This window comes from Bos javanicus, chromosome 6 (genome assembly GCF_032452875.1).
Source record: "Bos javanicus breed banteng chromosome 6, ARS-OSU_banteng_1.0, whole genome shotgun sequence".
Taxonomy (NCBI): domain Eukaryota; kingdom Metazoa; phylum Chordata; class Mammalia; order Artiodactyla; family Bovidae; genus Bos; species Bos javanicus.
In genome coordinates this window covers 25,130,624-25,148,881 of record NC_083873.1, presented here as the reverse complement: position 1 = coordinate 25,148,881, position 18,258 = coordinate 25,130,624, and the positions used below count along the sequence as shown (strand labels likewise).

At 36.8% G+C, this 18,258-nt stretch overlaps 1 protein-coding gene and 1 non-coding gene across 2 annotated transcripts; both read right to left on the bottom strand.

Moving 5' to 3' along the window:
• Positions 1-1,606: 1,606 nt before the first annotated feature.
• On the bottom strand, positions 1,607-1,678 carry TRNAS-GGA (transfer RNA serine (anticodon GGA)). Its single transcript has one exon. It is a non-coding gene; the product is annotated as a tRNA-Ser (tRNA).
• Positions 1,679-2,491: 813 nt separating this feature from the next.
• Positions 2,492-13,945, bottom strand: LAMTOR3 (late endosomal/lysosomal adaptor, MAPK and MTOR activator 3). The gene is made up of 7 exons (XM_061419574.1): positions 13,844-13,945; positions 13,498-13,543; positions 10,575-10,609; positions 8,273-8,331; positions 6,622-6,755; positions 5,270-5,333; positions 2,492-3,510 (listed from the first exon to the last, which is right to left on the bottom strand). Exons 2-7 carry the CDS (start codon positions 13,504-13,506, stop codon positions 3,437-3,439), a joined length of 375 nt encoding a protein of 124 aa, XP_061275558.1. The 5' UTR covers positions 13,507-13,543; positions 13,844-13,945; the 3' UTR covers positions 2,492-3,436.
• Between the last annotated feature and the right edge of the window lie 4,313 nt (positions 13,946-18,258).

Genomic DNA, 18,258 nt, shown 5'->3' with positions numbered 1-18,258 from the left:
GTAGCTCTGGCTAGTGGACTGCCAAGTAAAACAGACCAGAGCCTTCTTGAGGAAGAATTCATCTTGATGTTGCTATAATGTGCTTAATAACATCTACAGCCCCTTGAATTTATATAAAAGAGGTTATCCTCCGTAACACGTGTGGGCCTCATTCAAGCCCTTGAAAGACCTGAAGAGCAAACCTGGGGTTTCCACAGAGAAGAAACAGATGGCGGGCTCAGCTCCTGCCTGAGATTTTCCAGCTTTCTTGCCTGCCCTACAGATTTGAGGTTTGCCAATTTCCAAAATCAGGTAACCAGTTCCTTGAATTTAATCTAGTTCATATATATCCGACTGGTTGTTTCTTCGGTGAACCCTGAGTGATACAACTTCTTTTCCCAAATACCTCATCATTTTATATTTTATTGTTTGCTAAAATATTTTATTATTTTTGAATAGTTAAAAATTTAAGAAGTGCAATAAAGTTTACAGTGTAAAGGGTCATTCCTAGGATCTCTGTTCCCCAAGTATCCAGTTCCACTTCATGGAGGTTATCAATGACACCCCATTCTGTGTATCTCCACGGACACCATCATATCAATACAAGCAAGCATCAACATGCACACGTATTTTTTCTTCCTATACATAAATTGCAGCATTGCAGTTTCGCCGAACACTATTTTTCATTGAACATTATGTTTTGGAGATCATTCCACCTCAGTACCTAATGTCTTCTTTTTTTTCCACTGAGCCAATGTAGAAATTTCTCTAACCAATCCTCTATATTAGAGTGAACATATAATTTATCTAAAGTGGGACACTTGAAAGGAGCACTAACGATTACACCAAGAACAGCAGGTATAAACTGACGTTTAAAAAAGTCACCTTATCTGATAGATACTTCAGCTGTTTCTAATCCTTTAATGTTACTAAACTGCAATGAATACACTTGTACTATACACTTTTCACACGTCCCTATGGACTGGCAACATAAATATCTAGAAGTGGAATTGGGGGCTTTTGTGTCAACTTCACCAGTCATTGGGTGCCCAAATTAAACATTTGTGCCTGTGGGTTCTGTTTCTTTGGAGAATCTTAATACAATGTGTCAAAGATTATGCACATTTGATCTTGGTATAGATTGCCAAATTGTGCTACTTAAAAGGGTATAACAATTCACATTTCCAACAGTGGGGAATTAAAAAATGTGCTTTTTGAATCTTTCCCCATTGACTTATGATGTCATTGTTACAATTTTTTATGTCTTATATGTGTGTACTAAAGTCTGTTTCTGGGTTATTCTGTTCTACTGATCTGTCTAGTCATACATCTAATGTAGGTTTGTACTATCTTTAAAAATAATCTAGTTCTATATTATCTTTTCAAAAATTCCTTAAGTTTTACCTTCCCAATGAACTATAGAATAATTATAGAATCTATTATACCTCTTAAAATGGAAATTTTAAAAGTAGTACTATTCACTATGCAAAGGTTAGTGAAGTGAAATCGCTCAGTCGTGTCAGACTCTTTTCGACCCCATGGACTGTAGCCTACCAGGCTCCTCCCTCCATGGGATTCTCCAGGCAAGAATACTAGAGTGGGTTGCCATTTCCTTCTCCAGGGGATCTTCCCAACCCAGGGATCGAACCTGGGTCTCCCGCATTCCAGGCAGACGCTTTAACCACTGAGCCACCAGGGAAGCCCCTAAGTATCTCCATTTATTAGTTCTCTTTCCTGGGATGTGTGTATGTATGCACATTGTGTGTATGTGTGTGTGTATAAAATATATAGAGAAATAAAATCACAATCTTGGTCACCTCATTTATAAAAGACTTTCTTGTTTCATGCATCACTGCACTGGCAAAAACTTCCTGGGCACAATTAAATAAAAATTGGGATAATGGGGATTCTAGATTTTTATCAATGTGTCTAATGCCTCATTAGGTTGTAACAACTAACTATTTATAGCTTGCTGCAGGTAAAACATTTCTCTTGTCCTAATTTCTTTGTAAAGACTATTGTCCTTGCTAAATTTTAATGCCTCATCTTGTGTTTTCTATAGCATCCTGTGCACAGCTTCATCGCAACACTTCCTATGCCTGTTTTGTTTACTGAGCTGTACATTCTTTAACGATAGGTACCACGATTTAGTCTCTTATTTGTAGAGGATGGGAGGAGAGTGGGAGGGAAGAAGGGAAGGAGGGAGGAAGAAGGAAGGAGGCAGGCCCAGTGCCTAGCCAATCTCACCACACAACTTAAGGGACTGCACTCAGTCTTATGGCACATAAAATGCATCCTTGGAGCACAGAAATATGACATACACTTGTGTGCCTTAGAATTCTGCAATGTGGTACTTCTAGTGAACAGCACACATTTGCTACTCAATGCCAGGTACCAGTGATGAACTCTGACTGTCAAAGAACCCAGGAGGAAATTAAAGCCTTGAATGATAGACTGCGTTCCTAAACATGAAAAGCCACATGCTAGAACTGTGAGACCAATTACACAGAGATTACATTAGGCTCCTGGATGAGGTTTATTTTCCAACTGACAACTTATTTAAGGTAAAACAGTCTCCAAACTAGACAAGAAACACTTATTTATGTGGTTGCAAGAGTGAATTAAATTACAGAGTTTAAACATTTGAAAACAGTCTGGGGAGGGGGGGGAAAGCTATATAGTGTTCAAACTGTACTTTTAAAAATACTATTTATCCTCATGTATGAAAAAAGGGATATACTACCATGCGTACATACATACCAATACTGGAAACAGAATTCAATAATGAATCACACCTAAATTTTACAAAGAATAAACAAACATTAAAAAAACACTGATTGGTTATAGAAAGCAGAATGGAAGAAAAAACCATTAGCTATCATCTTCATTTCCATCAAAGAGCAGCACCCTCTAAGAAGAAACAAATTCGTTAGTAAGACTCACCTACAGTGCACAACAATATATAGAAATGAAAGTTAGTGATTGTACTGGTTTCATTCACTTTTCCTAAGCCACTTTTATCTTTCTCACACTCAATGCAAAGAAAATAATATGAAGAAAAATATGTCCTCACTATTCACAATAAAAAGAGTCTGCCCTATTCTGCAGGCCTGGCACATGGTATAAAAGGGAGCACTTCATGGCTCAAGGGGATCAAAGTATCATTTTGATTCTGAGCCACCAAATAGGATCTCACACATATTTGGTGACTGGACTAACTCCACAGGAGCTGCGATATAGAGTGAACCATTTCTGTGGTATCCCCAGATCTCACTAAATAAGAAACAGCCCTACACAAAAAAAGATAACCATCAACCTGTCCATAAATTCTATCTGTAAGGCTCTTTTTCTAGAGTAAAGTGGAAAAAGGGGGTCCTTGAGTACATGGATACAAGTGTCACTGTGGCCTAAAGATTGCTGGATTGATATTGTGTTTGATGATGAAGAAAACTCCAGATTAAGAAACTTCCACAACTTGTCTCAATTCTTCAAATAATGGAGCAAGTTCCTTTTCCAGGCTGACAATTAGTCCTAAAGCAAAGAGATTAAGAAATTTGAACATTAGAAAAATGCTTATCAAAATTCGTATACTAAAAAGTAAATGAGACATAGTTCATTCTCCATAACTACACTTAAAACAAAATACTGTAATTCTGAACAAAATAATTGAAAACCCACACTTATTATGAAGTTTACTTTCATCATCTATTATTAATGTAAGTAAATAAAACCACTGATATGCATTAGAAGATGCAAAATAAATTATATATGTGCTATAATTTTGCTGGAGTTTTATGAAAAACTTCAATTCATTTATACCTCATTATTTCAAAATTTGCACCAATTCAGGAATAATACACATGATTTTTACTAAAGGAAAAAAAAAAAAAAGACTTTTTTCCTGAGCCAATTTTAATGAACTTTATTAAAAGATAGGTAGATAGCAAAGGAAAAATTAGATACTTATTATATAAATTCAGTAAAGCTAAGGCACAAATGCATATTTCAAAGGCAAAAATATTTTAAAGATGCCTCCTCATAGGACTATAAAATACACACCGAAAGCAGCAAGCTAATCTAGAAATCAGCACATCCAGCTTGTTAGTTTCCTAGGGTAGAAGGCTGTATAATCTTAAACACTGCTTGTTTTTCGCTCAACTAAAGATCTTCCTGTCTCACACAGCATTCAAAGCACCTGGGATTCATAAGGAAATGTTCTATGTACTAGAATACAATTCTGGAGATTATCGTAATTTATAATAACTGATGATTTTATAGTATGATAGTGATTTACCACAACTGAGGTTTAACATATTTAAAATAGCGACACCACTACTATCCTATACATTTACAAAGAGTTTTCACACACAGTATTTTACGGCTTGAAAGCATTTAGAAATGAAAGACACCCAACAGTTCATTCAATCTAAACCCCACATTTTAAACATAAGCAATCTAAATACAGGCTTCAGTGACAGCTGGAAACAAAACTGGCTCAAATATCTTGCAAATAAAAAAACAGAAAAGGAAAGTAAAGCAGTTCTAACAGTGGTGAAATCTGGAGATAGACCTTTGAAAAATTCCACTTAAACTAAAACAGAGTAAAAAAAAAAAAATTGTAATTCAACTGAATACTGAATACTGTTATGATTTTACACAAAGATAGCCAGTGAAGACCCCTGGATATAATGAGATCTTATAATGCTCTCTAGAAAGTACAGCTTCCAAGTGTTTGTCCTCAAATTCTTCCACTGTGAAAAAGAACTGAGTATATTCATCCTAGTCACACTCTTTAAATTCCCAAACACATTTACCTTGCCCACTATTGTTCAAGATTTTATAGATTGGTCCTAATGGAACTGAATTTATCTGTGATCGTTTTTATGTTTTGTTTGGTTATTTTCTCTACTGTTTTTTTTTTTTTTTTTTTGCTTTCTGAAACTGTTGTAATATGAGCAAGATACTGTATTAAAGAGGTGAAAATAACATTTAATTTTCCGTTCTATCTTAAATGATATTTATCTATACGTCATCTCATCTGAACTAAAAAATAATAGCACAAGATCAAGAAAGCAGTTCTTAGCTCCATTATACAGATATACATATATATATATATATATATATATAAACAATTCAGAGAAGTTATATTTCCAGAAAACAAGGAATAGATGGTAGCACTGGGCCATGCATTAAGGTTTTCTTACTCTAAATCTGTGTTCTTATCATATTAGACTATTCAGATCTGGTATTATAAAGATTAAAAGCTGTATTTAAGGTGATTAAAACATACCTGTATTAGCATTGCTGCTGGCTATGAAACTCACTACCAAAGGTAAACGATTGAATTGAACCACCTAAAAAGAGAACAAAATCTAAAGTATACTGTTATGTAGTGAAAAGGCGGTATAATTCAAATCAAGTATCTTAATCTTTCTAAAAACTTTAAATGTGTAAGATACTAGCTTGACATCATGGTATTATGTCATGAAAGGTGCAAGAGTTGAAAATAAGTATTTCCGTAAAACAGACTTACTAATTATTTCTTAGAGACATTAATACCACTTAGTCTGGAAAGTTTCTAAGGTGGGGCTGCATCTTCCTCATCTTTTTTATATTCTAAAGCCCTGCAAAGTGTCAATGACATAGTAGGGGCTCAATAAATATTTGATAATTAAGGAGCTAAAGGCATTTTTTCTCAGTCATTCAAGTGGTTATAAAGTCTCAATCTTTTGCCTCCTCTGTACCACTATAATTTAAATTAACTTACATTTAAGTTAACTTTAAATCAGCTATCTTTTTAAAAAGTTTAGTTTCAACCTAACCTTTACTGACTAAATTAAAGGTCAGATGAGCTGGTTATCTTCTGCCTAATAGACACTAAAATATACAACTTTTAAAATAAAAAATACCATACATGTATCATTGGTAGTGCATGACTTATACCCTGGGAAACACTGCTCTGTAGAAAGCAGTGTGTGTGCTCAGTTGCTCAATACTGGAGTAAGCTGCCATGTCCTACTCCAGGGGATCTTCCCGACCCAGGAACTGAAACAGTGTCTTGTGTCTCCTGCATTGGCAGGCAGATTCTTTACTACTGTGAAGAAGTTACTGATTTATTCTAAAGAAAATGCAGCTGGAGATCAAGAGATCTGTAGCAACTAATTTCTCTCCCACAAATAATAACCTCATTTATTTTATATATTTATATATTTCAAGCCAAAAGATGGGATTAGTAGCAATAACAAATGTAAATAACTATCATTTGACTTTCAAGGAAAATCCTGTATCTGTCACAACAACAACAACAACAACGACAAGTGTGTCATTTGAGAAATCAGTTGTTAAATAAGCTCAGGGCACCATCTACTGGAGGTATTAGTAACAGTGACCTGACTTACCCATTTCAGGATGACATATATTTTACTATTTAATTTTTAATCTAATTGTTCATATTAATTAATTCCTGAAATAAAATGTGAAAAAAAATCTCTACAGTTTAACATAACCAATTTGAAGGTTAAGATGTTAAAATTCCATCACTTTGGAAACCAAAATTTAGAATTATATAAACAAACTATTCTACAAAGAAGAGATAATAATAGTTGAAATCATCAGCAAACCATTTGATAATTATGAACTTACCTGGTAGGTATTATAGTAACAGATGATACTTTTATTTTTTGAAAGTCCGAGTTTGCTTCCTTGGTCTGTTGCAAGGGCAAAAGTTGATAAGAAACCAGGTCTCAAAGCATGCTCTGGAGCATTATCATTGGCCACTGGAAATACAAGTGATTTAAGTAAAAATTATGCAGGATATACAGTGGGAAGAGATTTACAGTAGTTATTTGCTTTTTTTGACAAAAACATAAACTTACAGAAAAAAAGAAGCACAAGAGTTAGGCTTCACAACACTGAACTTCATAATACTAATTGGGTCTCATCAGTTTAGGTGAGAAAAACCATTCAATCAGAAGTTGAGGGATCACAACTAAGGGAATAAATGCTGGTTCTCACAATTTTTCAAAAAATTTCAAATGAATACTAAATATCTCTATTTTGTTAATATCTAACTTAAAACAGGTTAGGATTATCAGTACAATTAATAAATTGAACATTCTGGTTAACTATGAACAAAGTGAGAATACTGAAAAAAAGTTTCATAAACCTTTGCTCTTACAAAACCCACAGAAACATCATTTGTAGACGATGATATTTCTACACCTGGCCACTGATTTAAGTTTTTTTACACTCACTGAAAGGTCTAGATGGAGTTGGTTGTACCGTAAGTGCTGAGCTTAAGGTTTTAACACAGAGATCCTCAAAAAGAACACTGGAACTGAAAATCTGAGATTACTTTGTTCAAAGTCCTCATTATAGAATTGAGAAAAGGAAGTGATTTGCCCATGGCTACCTATGTTCTGTGCTGGGTTAGGAAGCACACTGGATCACGTATCAGAAGATGATGGGTTCTATGACTATCTCGTCACTGACTCATGAGCAACTTGCAGCTGACAATGTACTCTTTGCACCTGACCACTTTCATTAATAAAATGAAAGAACTACATTAGCTAAATTCTAAACTTTGATTGAATTCTAAACTCTGAAATTATCTGACATATATGATAACTCCAGGTGGAGAATGTATTATAAACAAAATATGCAGGACATTATTTAACCTTTCTGTCATATCACATATACTTAAAAAAAAAAAGCTAAACCTTAGGCAAAAAGAAAACTTTTCTTTCCTTTTTTTTTAGGTTAACCAACTTTTCTTTAGGCAAAAATTCTTGCTAGATTCTGGTTAACTAAAGTAACTGTGAAGTTAAAAGTTTTTCAAAATCTTATTTCCAATAAGGAAGAACAAGAAAGAGTAAACAAAACAATAAATTTATGTTAATTCAAGTGTATGGCTGTTTATTCTAAAACCACCAGCAATATTGATGAAAAATACATGCTGGGGGAGTCCATGGGTGTAATATGTCTAGCTGTATATGTGCTCATTCTCATCATTCAGATTTACTAATCGTTTACGTTATACATAAAATGTCTTTAATGGGAAACTGGGCCTTCAATAAATCCTTACTTAAACTCATGCTATCATGAAATAGTTGATATATAATAAGATTCCAACCTATCCTTCAACACACAAAATCAAACATTTTCTTCCAAACTAAGACTATGTCCTGAATGTATTGAATGGGTTATTTTTTGCTTGCTTTCTGTATTACTCAGATAGAAATACATTTTTATTCGAAGTCGAACATGGCACTGACATGTAATTGCGGCATTTTACCTTTGATGACAGGCACTCCATCTCTATCTGACACAACAATAGCATGGAGCCCCTCAACACTAGAAAGGAAAAGTTAATATATGATAAAACATTGTCTCAAAATATGTACCTTCAAAATCACAATGATAATTCTCATGTATATTTCTGAAAAACCATGAGGACTCAATCACTGATATAAGCTCCTATAACGTTTGCAAAACTCTTCCACCATAAGAAGCAAAAACAGATCCAGTTGCTGCCTTCACACAACTTACAATCTAAAAGGAAGAGTGGCTATCATTCAGATCACCTCACACAAATGTAAAACTACAACTGTGAGAACTGCCATTAAGAGATGTGTGGGGCCACGAGAGAGCTTACAAAAGGAGGGGTAGATTCAGACAGGTGGGTCAGGGAAGGCTTCCCGGAGGAAGTGGTTCCTCAGCTGAGACATTATGGTAATAAGAAAAGTGGAGTGGGGAGATCATTGTAAGCCGAGAGAAGAGGACAGAAAGAAGGGAGGTCACAGGGCAATCCCCTCAACACGTCTACACAAGAAGTAAACAGAATGGTCAAGACCACAGCTCTGAAGTAAGAAAGACCTGAGCTCCTGTTCAGGCTCTGGTGTTTACTGTTTATGCTACCTGGCATCAGTTACAAAACCTCGCTAAGCCTCAGTTAATATGAAAACGGGGATACTTGTACTCATCTGTGTGTGTAAGTCGTTTCAGTCCTGTTCAACTCTCTGTGATCCCATGGATTGTAGCCCGCCAGGCTCCTCTGTCCATGGGATTCTCCAGGCAGGAATACTGGAGTGGGTTGCCATGTCCTCCTCCAGGGGATCTTCCTGATCCAGGGTCTCCTGCATTGTAGGCGGATTCTTTACTGCTGAACCTTTGGCTACCATGAAGTTTAATACAATGATGCATGCAAAGTGGAGGGTGGCTGGTACATGATTAATATTCAAAAATATGAATTAATATCAATGTTGTCATCTGTACATCCTGAGAATAACATAATTTGTCCCTGCAATTTAAATATGAAATTATTAGTGAGAATTCCTAGAGCCCCAAAATGTTAAAAATTATAATGGGGAAACATTCAAATCATCATCATTTATACTGGGCTTCCACATGGTGCAGTGGTAAAGAAACCGCCTGCTAATGCAGGAGACATTGCCACAGTCACCCAATCTTTAGCAACCACTTGCCAGACTGGTCAGCAGCCATCAATACTGAGGCAAGATCCTCCACCAGCAAAACATTAAGACTCATTAAAGGCTCAGATGATGGTTAGCACTTTTTTAGCAATAAGGTATTTTTTACCTAACAATGTACATTGTTTTTTTTAGACATCATGTTGTTACACACTTAACAAACTACAGTGGAGTGTAAACGTAACTTTTGTATGCAACAGGAAACAGAAAAAATTGTGACTTGCTTTATCTCAATATTCACTTTATTGCAGTGATCTGGAACCAAACCCACAACCTCTCTGAGGCATGCCTGTATCTTAAAATATCTACAAGCTGCAATGCTTGCTGTTCCTACTACATCTCCAAATAAAGGGATGATTGTTACTAGCTTAGGAAAGAGAAGTATTAGCTTAATATTTTAGCTTAGGAATGAGGAGTATTACTATTAACTTAATCTGCAGGTGCATAGCGTTATCTCTGACAGTAACAATGGGTGTCTCTGAGACGGGAATCGTGTGGCTGGAGGACAAGGATAAGAAGCTCCTCACTCTGTGTCCTTCAATTAACTTTTGCATCTTGAACTTTATAAATATATTGCCTACTCAAAACGTGGCAGTGTTAGTCACAAAGTTGTATCCAACTTTCTGTGACTCCATGGGCTATAGCCATGGAGCGGGTAGGCGTTTCCTTCTCCAAAGGATCTTTCTGACCCAGGGATTGAAGCTGAGTCTCCTGCATTACAAAAAATTGTGAATCACTATACTGTATACCCCCATGTAGATGCAGCAATTAGGTCTTAAAGGCAGTATTAAAAATAAAGGCAAGTTCCTAGGTTTTTTAATCCAGTAAACTGCTATGAAAGAACTCTAAAGTGGCAAAAACTGGGTTCTAGCCCTTTACCATTCACCAGCTGTTTAATTTGAGACAAGGCATGTAACTTCCCTGGGGGATCATGTTGTTTATCTGCAAACTCAAACCGTATCACTTGTGCTACCTACGATTATGTTAGCTATTTGAAAGTGCGAAATAACAGCAGAACACAGGATTAGTCTAAGATAAACAGAAACGAAATACTAAACAAAACACGTTAAGCAGAATTCATTTAGTAACAAAGTAGTAATTTTTTACCTCGGTAATTTTTTATACAGGAATCGTTTTAGATCCTGAAAGAGAGTATAAAAATTATATTATAATAATATGCCCAGTACTGGTTCTCTAGATACTGTCCTAGCCACATCTCAGGTACCTTAAGTATTCATTCACAACCATTCTTGCTTGTGCTTTGTCTTTCTCCTTTTGCTTTTGATGTTTTAAGGAGTGGTGTAACTTGCAACAACTAATCTTTTCCTCTAAGCCTCAGTTTCATTATTTGCTGAGTAAGCATAATTAAAGAACCTACATTATAAGACTGTTACTAAAGTTTATTGAAAACACTCATGTCAAGTGGTTAGCATATCCATCAGTGGAAACACAAATACATATTAGCTATAATATTAAATCACACTTCTCATACTACTGTACATCTTGTTGCTAACTTTGAGTTCACTTGAGAATATATTATGAATACTTATCCACGTCCACAGACTTTTTTAACATCACTTTAAGATCCAAGGTAAGTTAACTAACTTCATGAAACTCAGTTTTCTTACATGACTAAAGACAAATGACAATGTGTGTCAAGCATTCAGCATGGAACATAATTATGACTTTAAAAAAATTAGAAGACTACTTGGTCTCATTACACTCTCATTTGGGGAATTTCACTGACAATCCAGGTAGCAATCATGAGTTCTACATAGGTAAATCAGATATATCTTGTTTTGACCCTCTAATTCCTACTACTCTCCAAACCTGAATGTTGATTTTATTCCATGCTATCACCACCAGCTTACTTTTGCTCTCATCTTAAACACAAAATCACAAAACTCATCATTTTCCATCCAAAATCTGGATTTCCCCAATCTCTCCCTCTGTCCACTAATGGCATTACTGTTCCCTGTTACTTAGCTTTGAAACTTAAGGTAATATAATCACCCTAAACTCATGTGTCACTTTAAAAACCACTTGTGAAGTCAAGTATTTTTAAACTGATGTTCTCCTCTCCTTTTCGGATGACATTACAATTTAGGTTCATTTTAATATTTATGACTTACACCAGCCTCCCAATTGGTATGATGGCCTACCACTTCTGTCACACACATTTCTACACAAAGCCAATAATCATATAATTCTCCTTCTCTAAATGGACAATTGCAGTGACTCTCAACCCTGGCTACGGACAACACTTGCAGAGTATAAAAAGAACTCTGATGCCTGTATTGAAAATGCTCCCCAGAGGATTTTTCATGCAGCCAAGATCATGAACCAATGTTTGAATGGCTCTCCACTGTTTACCGAATTATGTACAAATCCTGCAGATATTTGAGGCTCTCTACAATATGGATGGGCTACAACACATTTTATAGTCCTGCTTCCTACCACTCCCTCATACATTTCCTCAGCCCCAGATGAAATGGGCTATTCACAGCTCTGCAACACACATCTTTCTGTTTCCTATCTTTAATTTTGCTCATGCTTACATTCTAACTATTAATATTAATACCCTCTGGATCTTAAAAAAAAATGCTACTCATCAATTAGAGCTAATCTCAACCACCAAATACTCCAAACAGGCTTCCCTGATAAAGACAAACTGAGGTAATCCCTCTCTTCTCTGAATTTTCACACAATAATGTATGCATATCTATGATCACTTGCCTACTGTACTTTTTTTTTAACCTTTAAAAATCCTTAAGGAGAGAAATTATACCTTAGTTATCTTTATTTCTCCCACAGCCCTTAAAGAACAATCTTTTCAAGGGAGATGCTCAAAAGAATTCAGCGATTTGATTATGCCTAGAGAATGAGGCCTCAAAAATATACTGGAAGACCCCCAAAAATGGAGTGATAAAGACATAAAAAGTTGCTAAATGTTGAAACACATAATCCTGCAACCTAAAAGAAAAATCAGATTCATATTGTTGAATAATCATTTAGTGTAGTTAAAAGCATGGATTCTGGAGTCTGCCTGGGTTGGTATCCTGACTCAGCAACAAACTAGCTGTGTAATCTGAGGAAGTTACTGGATCTTTCTGTGACTTAGCATCTTCATCTATAAACACAGTGATAATAATAACAGTGCATATCTCATGAAAGTTATTGTAATAATTAAATGAGTATCTGTTCAACGTTCCAAAGAATATTTAGCATGTATATAAGCAAAATGTGTGTGTGTTAGTTGCTTAGTCGTGTCCAACTCTTTGCAACCCCATAGACTGCAGCCCACCAGGTCCCTCTGTTCATGGGATTCTCCAGGCAAGAACACTGGAGTGGCTTTCCATTTCTTTCTCCAAAAGGAATTACAGAAAGAAAGTGAAGTCGCTCAGTCATGTCCGACTCTTTGTGATCCCATGGACTGTAGCCTACCAGGTTCCCCCATCCATGCAATTTTCCAGGCAAGAGTACTGGAGCGGGTTGCCATTTCCTTCTCCAATATAAGCAAAATAACAGTATGTAAAATATAAACAAATATAAACATTAATAATATTAATTCCCTGTTGTTTCCAGAAACTAGTACAATAAAGTTTCCTAAATTTAGAATTTTAATTATATTGCTGTGTTAAAAAGGCAATGGTTATAAATCATCTGAAATTGCTACAGTGAACCCAAAGAGACATAACTGGAAAAAGATTCAGAGCAGCAAACCATCATTTACAAACTGAATGGGTAAATATGAAGAACCTGTCTTATGCCCGCAGAACTGGGGCGTGGGAAAAATAAAATTGTCTCAACCTCAGGCACCTTTAGTGTCTTCTACCCCCATTCCAGGCAGAAACTCGGGGCCCCGAAAATTACTCCTATTAGTCTCTGACTTTAGATCCTAGACAAAGCAATTGGAGGGAAGCGGTAAAACGAAACAAATTTGTATTTGGGAAGCGCTCTCTCTCCCCACCCAGCAGTCTCAACCTACTCTCCACTCTCTCCTTCCTCTTATGTGGGGGTGTTAACTCACATCCGCCATGATGAACCCTTTCCTCCCGCAGGATCAGTCTCCACGCCTGAAAGAGAAACTCCGGGTGACTCTCCCCTCAAGACTTCCTCTCCCTCCCACCCCCAACCTAATAAGCAGTGTCAGTTCTCCGCTGGGTCAGGCAAGGATCCACGGTTCCAGGGCTCCAGCCAAGGAGGCTGATTAGCGTCGGAGTTCCCAAATACTCAGGCGGGTAACCGAGATGCCTGACAGCTCACTAACCCCCAAGATCCAAGCCCAACCGGGAGGCGAAAGCGGCGTCTTCTCTTCCGTCTCACCGCCCGGGCCACTTGCGGCCTAAGCCACCGGGCAAAGTGGCTGCAGTTACCTGGCTTTCTGGGTTGCCTGGTTCTCTGAACTGCCACTTCAGGGACAACTTCTCGGACAGGTTCCTCTAAAAGCCGCAGTCACATGATTTGTGACCTCTTCTGTGCTCCCGGAAGCACTTCCCAAGACTCCGACGCTGGGTGACTCGGGATTTCCGGGGCGGTACTTCGACAAGGGAGCGCGCATTTGCGCGATAAGCCCCGGCCCACTCAACGCGGGTGCTTTTTGCGGCCGTGCGGAGTTCCGGCTGTCCCAGACCTCTGCACTTGAGTAGAGCTTGCTTTGCTTTGAGAACGCGGAACCCTGAAGATTTCCCAGAAAACGCAAGCAAGAAAACGTATTTGTTTGGGGAGGGTGCATAAATTTCATTATTTTTTTCTTAGGGTCCGTTATCTTAAAACCTCTTCTTGTAGATGAATAAATTTAAAGGGGGTGGTGTTACATACTGAACAGCAAGCCCCAGGTCCGTCGGTCTCTGATCGCAATTTAATAATCCTTTCGCTTCCCGTGGGAGCTACCCTCGTACTGTGACTTGTCTGGATTGAATCAAGGATCCTTGAGCTTTCTGGAGATCTCCTTTGTGTGTACATCAAGCTTTTACATATGCAGACATGGAGCAACTTTCTTTCATTGGCTCTTTGTTTAGAAGACCGTACTTTTAAGGACTGTCTATAATTTTTTTTTTGGTGCATTGCTTGTTTGCACATTGAAGGAAAACCTACAGTAAGTGGTAGGAAAATGAGTTCTAGGGGAACTTCTTTTCCACAGGTCATCAAGTTCAGTTCAGTTGCTTAGTCCTGTCCGAGTCTTTGCGACCCCATGGACTTCAGCACGCCAGGCTTCCCTGTCCTTCACCAATTCCCAGAACTTGCTCAAACTCCTGTCCATCGAGTCGGTGATGCCATCCAACCATCTCATCTGTCGTCCCCTTCTCCTTCTGCCTTCAGTCTTTCCCAGCATCAAGTCTTTTCTAATGTCACCTTCGCATCAGGTGGCCAAAGTATTGGAGCTTCAGCATCAGCGTCAACCGTTCCAGTGAAAATTTAGGGTTGATGGATTGACTGATTTGAGCTCCTTGAAATCCAAGGGATCCCTGAAGATAGAAGTGCAAAAGGAACCAGCTATAGACCAAGGTATGGTGGAAAGATACTAATTTGCTAGTTACCCTTAGGAGGATGAAATTGTAAGTTACAAAGCACCTAGCTGTTAAAAATGATCTCCTTGTCATTATAAGAGAACTTGACAGTTCCATAGCAACTGACATCATTTAAGACCACTTCCTTTTCCGTTGATTTCTTAGCCTCTGGAACACCGCACTTATTTTAGTTTCTCACCCAATCTCCTCACTCTTAAAGCTTGTCTTCAATTTTTCTGCTGTTTTTCTTTCCACAGTATCCTGAGAATGTGATTCCTAAATCTGCACCTTTCCTCTGAGTTCGAGGTTCGTATTTTCAGCTGCTGGTTGGATATTGGATATTTCTACATACTTCTGTCAGTTCTAACCCAAAGGTACTAAAAACTCCAGTAAACCTGTTTCCTGATCTATGTCCTTGTTGGTTCCATGATTCTGTCAGGTATCATGTTTTCTCTTTCCTTTCTCATGTCCTTTTCTCACTTAACAATGATTTTTTACATTTATATTTTTTCAGCTCTTCATTCAACCCTTATTCAGCAAGACTTGTATCAGTAGCCATTTAAGGAAGCCCAGTTAAACGTTTCTAAAACAATGTACATTATTGCTGACCAAACAAATCTTTAGTTACATACCATTGCAGACAATAGTTGATAGTCTTTAATCATTTTACTTGTAAATGCAATCTAATGTGAATCCTATTTTTCAGCCAAATTGATTATCTCACCCTTCCATCAAAATGGCTATTATCCCAGGCAGTTGTGGAAATTCCTAAATCTGAAATGTTTATTTCTCCTGTAGGAGAGGAAAAACTTCCTTATACCTTATTAGATTTTGTGGCTGGGCTAACAGTGAAATTGACAGACAGATTGACAGAAGCAAAACATAGAAATGCATTTACTACTTTTACATGTACATGAGAGTCTTCAGAAGAAAAATGGAAGATCCAAAACTTGGTTAGGCCCAAAAATTGATATGCCATTTTACACAAAGAACAATAAACTTGTGAGGATGAGACAAAACAAGGGGCTTAGGCTAAGAGAAGTAAATTGTATGACGGTGACTATTAAACATGGAATAAACTAGTGGAAGATAAGGGTTATTTTAGTAGGTTTGTTTATATAGGTCCATATCAGTGTCAGTCCCATCTCTGGTGATAAGAATGTTCTTCTCTTCCTGGTAGAAGGAGGGCACATTTCCCATGGGAAGTTTTATGACAAGCCTTTAAGTGAAGGTGGGAGGTCAGAGAGCCTTTCATGCATTTGCTGTGGCATATTTCAGGGTGACGTGTTCTAAACCCCTTTATTTTCTACCTTAGCTATTTAAATCTTGTTTCCTTATAACACCTTCTCATCCATCATATTCTCTTGAATGTTCCTATATATTACCAAGAACAACTGATACTTATTTGTGCATAATTATGTGTCATAGCTTTAATTTGCTTATCCAATGAGACCATAAAGTCTAGGAGGGGTCATGGTTTCAATTTTTTTTTCAGTTTCTTACAATGCTTGTTTCTTGCACTCTGTAGGTATGCATTCAACATTTGTAGAATGAAAGTCATTACGAGAAGTCATTAGTCTTGACCCTGACTAAAACTCATTTCTCATTTCCCCACTGTTTCTCCCCTTCATTTGCCCCTAAGTTTGGAGTCAAATAAAAATATGAACTCTAGCAAGACTTCTAATTTCTGGAAGCATTACTTTTCATTTTAACAAAATTATCCATCTTAATAACATTATTACATAGTAGTTGACCTGGAAAACATTGCTGATTTTTTTCTTCCTCTTGAGTGGCAAAAAGGGAGAGCACAGCTTTCCAAGATCTTCAGATACCAAATACCACCACTAACGTCTGCCAATTGAAAAATCTAGTAAGATTTTTAATTTCCAAGCATGGTGGTTTCTAAATTATGGCACGTCAGTAGAGCTCCTTATGTACTCAGACTGATCTGTTTGCATTTACCCATCAATAACACTGCTGTTGGTCCAGGACTAAGGGAAATATTTACTGACCTAAAAGATTATCAGCACGATATGCCAGTTCTCCAAAGTGGGATGTAACAGATGATTGCTGAGGTTCAGAAAGAAACAGACATTGTATGCATGCCTATGCACATAAAATTTTTATCTCATTATACAAATTTGCTATTTTGCATAATAGTACATTATATAGTTAACAAATATACACATGCTCTGACTTTGTTATATCAGAGCCTTTGTTTTTGCTTCTCTTTAGCTTAAATTTCTCTCAGCTGTTGAATACAGCTTTAAAAAAATTTTTTAATTCTCACTTTTTAAAAAAATTTTGGTTTCCTATCAAAAAATAAACAATCATCTGAATTTAGGTTGGTTCCACTGTCTGTGTAAAAATTCTAGCTGGTATGCAAACTCAAATGGGAAGGAGAGGCTTGCTGATTCTCCAACATACAAAAATAAAAATTTTATAACTTACACTGGCTGAGTTGTAAAATGTCTTATAAATTTTGATTCTGCCTGTGGCTTGGAATTTAGCCCATGGAAAATACAATTTAAGATCTATACAATAACTTTCTCTACTGTACTCTCACCCATTGTTGTCACACACCAGTCACTTCAGAAATCACTAATTCCCTTGATCTCTGGCTTACATCTAATAGTGAAATTACTCACTTGTCAACATCTTACACACCCCTGCCATCTTTCCTGCCTGACATAACCTCAAATTTAGATGAACTAAATTTAGATGAACTATATATATATATGTGTGTGTGTGTGTGTGTGTATATATAGATATAGATATATATATAGATAGATAGATAGATATATCTATATATATATAGCCTCATGGGATTTGGCCCTTAATTCTCTAACCTGGTCTCGGTCCCTAGGTCATAATCTTACAAGTTTGTTTTCACTTCTGTAAAGTTTCTATGACCTTATCTACTTAGCACACTCTGCCTGAAATACTTATCCAGCATTCACCTCACTCTGACTTATCTTATCTTATGGGTTTCAGCTTAAACTCACTTTCTCAGAGAAAACTTCCCTAACCTCCCAAAGTTTTCTAGATACATGCTTTCATTGTACCTTGTAATTTTCTTTATAGCATTTATCATAAGTAGTTATTTACTTGACATTTATTTCCCTTGCTAGATGTAAACTTCATGAAGATTTTGGTCTTGTTCAGTGATTAATTTCCACATTACTTCCCAGGTCATAGCAAATATGCATACGTTTGTTGGTTGGTTGAATGAATGAAAGAAAAGTCATAGTAAGAATATAAAACATGATAAGAACAAATCC

Excerpts from the sequence above, each read along its gene's own strand:
- LAMTOR3 (XM_061419574.1), bottom strand. Across the intron at positions 8,332-10,574 it reads CTGTATAAAAAATTACCGAG|TGTTGAGGGGCTCCATGCTA; the intron begins GTAAAAAATTAC and ends TTTCCTTTCTAG. Across the intron at positions 5,334-6,621 it reads GTTACTATAATACCTACCAG|GTGGTTCAATTCAATCGTTT; the intron begins GTAAGTTCATAA and ends TTCTCTTTTTAG.